At 46.2% G+C, this 3,133-nt stretch overlaps 1 protein-coding gene across 1 annotated transcript; it reads left to right on the top strand.

The window, feature by feature from the left end:
- Positions 1-215: 215 nt before the first annotated feature.
- On the top strand, positions 216-2,923 carry LOC149826804 (probably inactive leucine-rich repeat receptor-like protein kinase IMK2). Its single transcript, XM_090018384.1, has 2 exons — positions 216-2,067; positions 2,292-2,923. The coding sequence occupies exons 1-2, from the start codon at positions 216-218 to the stop codon at positions 2,921-2,923; spliced, it is 2,484 nt and encodes an 827-aa protein (XP_089874510.1).
- Positions 2,924-3,133: the final 210 nt, after the last annotated feature.

The following is a 3,133-nucleotide window of genomic DNA, read 5'->3' as shown; positions in this document are numbered from 1 at the left end:
ACTGACTCTCTGCTCCCCCAATCCCTTGAAGCTTCCGAACCCCTCCGATTTTGTCTCCCCCATTAAGATTCCCTTCTTTCAATTCTTTTAACGACTCCCCCACCTCCCCTCTCCATTGCACCCATCATCTCTCTCTCTCTCTCTCTCTCAAGATATCTCTAGATATGAGTAACACCATCTCTTTGGTGATGGAGAAGAAGAAAAGGAAGAAAAAGATGAGCACCAACAACTATTTTTTCAGTGGTTTGCTTGTTCTGCAATTTATTCTGCCCCCATTGCTCATTAGCCCTGTTTCCAGCCAGCCTACCGATGGAATAGTTGTCACCCAGTCCGATTTGGAAGCTTTGCAAGCATTCAAGCATGCGTTGGACGATCCAAGGGGTGTCCTGCGCAGCTGGAATGATTCCGGAGCGAGTGCTTGTTCTGGCGGATGGGTGGGGATCAAATGTGTCCACGGCCTGGTTATCTCGATTCAGCTCCCATGGAAAGGCCTAGGCGGCCGCATCACTGAGAAGATCGGGCAGCTTTCCGCTCTCCGGAAGCTCAGCCTCCATGATAATTACATCCAGGGTTTCGTCCCGACCTCCCTGGGAGTGCTCCCGGATCTCCGTGGCGTTTATCTCTTCAACAACCGGCTTTCGGGACAGATACCTTCGTCCATCGTCCAATGCCATCTTCTACAGACTCTTGATCTCAGCAATAACTCTCTTACTGGAGTCATTCCCACCGGATTTGGGAACTCTTCTAAGCTCTACAGGCTTAATCTCAGCTTCAATTCTCTCTCCGGTCATATTCCTACCGACCTATCTCACATTTCCTCTCTTACTTTCATTTCTCTTCAGCATAACAATCTCTCAGGTTCTATTCCTGATAACTGGGGCAGCAGTAACAGCAAGAAAGGAGCCGCTGAGAAGAACTACTATCAGCTCCAGATCCTGAATCTGGATCACAATTTGTTATCTGGCCCTATTCCCGCTTCACTAAGCCGAATGGGTAGACTTCAAGAGATCACTCTGAGTAACAACCAAATCAATGGAAGCATACCCACAGAAATAGGGGAACTTCCAAGGTTGCAGACTTTGGATCTCTCTTATAACAACATCACAGGAATCGTCCTTCCGAGCTTATGCAACCTCTCATCGCTCGCTCGGTTGAATCTCGCCAACAATGGCATCCAAGGCAATTTGCCAAATGATGTGAAAGGCCTGGAAAGTCTCAAGGTGCTGGTTCTTAAAACAAACCGATTTAGCGGGCCTGTTCCGGCATCGCTGGGCAACATCTCGGGGCTGTTGCAGCTCGATTTAGCTGAGAACAATTTCAATGGAAGCATCCCTGTATCGATCGGTGAGTTACCCAATTTGAATACATTGAATGTTTCATACAATAATCTCTCTGGCCCTGTTCCTACTCAACTTTGGATGAGATTCAATTCAAGTTCGTTCGTGGGGAATTTGCAACTCTGTGGCTATAGTAACTCAGTCCCCTGTCCTTCTCCCCTACCTCCCCCTTCGAATTTCACACCACCAGCTCCTGTTCCTTCTTCTCATGAACAAAAATTGAGCAGGAAAGATATGATCCTTATAGTAGCCGGGATACTCTTAGCCATTTTGTTGTGTATGTGCTGCATTTTGCTCTGTTGTTTGATGGGAAAGAAAAGCACTACCAGTGGAAAGGACGGCAAGGCTACAAGGAAGGAAAAGGCTGTACCTGCAGCTACTTCTGATGTTGAAGGTGGCGGTGAGGCCGGAGGGAAGCTGGTTCACTTTGATGGTCCATTTGTTTTCACTGCAGATGATCTCCTCTGTGCGACTGCTGAAGTAATGGGAAAGAGCACATACGGCACGGTGTATAAAGCCACTCTAGAGGATGGAAACCAGGTTGCAGTTAAGAGGCTCCGCGAAAAGATTGCCAAGAACCACAGGGAGTTCGAGACAGAGGTGAATGTGCTTGGCAAGATCCGACACCCCAACCTTCTGGCACTCCGGGCATATTATTTGGGCCCCAAGGGAGAGAAACTTCTTGTCTTTGATTTCATGCCTAGAGGAAGCCTAGCTGCTTTTCTCCATGGTAATTACCTACCCTTCTCCCATCATTCACCATATTGTTCTCCATGGTTCAACATCTTTCTTACCGCAAATTTGTTAAACTTTTCGCCTCCACATAGGACTTGTGTCAAAGTAGTTAAAAGTTAATCACAATGCCTCTTTTGGTCTAGCTTAAACTCAGAATTCTGCAGGATTAGGTCTGCTTTATGCCATTAACTGAAGCTTTGATTATTCTTTGTTATGCAGCTAGAGGACCAGAGACTCCCATAAACTGGCGAACAAGGATGAACATAGCAATTGGTGCTGCTCGTGGTCTTTCTTATCTTCATAACCAGGAGAACATCGTTCATGGTAACCTTACGTCTGGCAACATCTTGCTAGATGAGCAAGAAAATGCAAAGATCGCCGACTTTGGGCTCTCCAGGTTGATGACAGCAGCTGCCAATTCAAATGTGATGGCGACAGCCGGTGCTTTAGGCTACAGAGCACCTGAACTGTCAAAGCTAAAGAAAGCGAGCACCAAGACTGACATTTACAGTCTTGGAGTGATCCTGTTAGAACTCTTGACAGGAAAAGCACCAGGAGAGTCCATGAATGGTGTGGACTTGCCACAGTGGGTAGCTTCCATTGTCAAGGAGGAGTGGACAAATGAGGTGTTCGATCTTGAATTGATGAGAGATGATGCAACAACCACTGGAGATGAGCTGTTGAACACTCTGAAATTAGCTCTACATTGTGTTGATCCGTCACCGACATCTAGGCCGGACATACAGCAAGTTTTGCAGCAGTTGGAAGAGATCAAACCTGAACTGGCCATGGCTCCTGCTGGTGCCACCACTGCTACAGCTGCTTCTGTTAGCACAACTGCAGATTCTTGAGGTGCTATAGTTAGGTAGCAATTTGTGTGCTTGGTTAGTAGTAGCTTATTCTTTCATTCTTGTTGTTGTTATCTGAGTTTGGGCATATGTAAATAAGCCCCTCATAGGCTTAGTGTTTGTTATAATTCGCTGCAATTTGAAAACTTTGATAGATGTACTCATGCAGACCAATAGATGATTTCTTAGTAGCAAATTATTCTTTCATTCTTG

Source organism: Nuphar pumila, chromosome 10 (assembly GCF_984573655.1).
Source record: "Nuphar pumila chromosome 10, dmNupPumi1.hap1.1, whole genome shotgun sequence".
Lineage (NCBI taxonomy): Eukaryota > Viridiplantae > Streptophyta > Magnoliopsida > Nymphaeales > Nymphaeaceae > Nuphar > Nuphar pumila.
The sequence above is the reverse complement of the archived record's forward strand: the minus strand, read 5'-3'. Positions and strand labels throughout refer to the sequence as shown.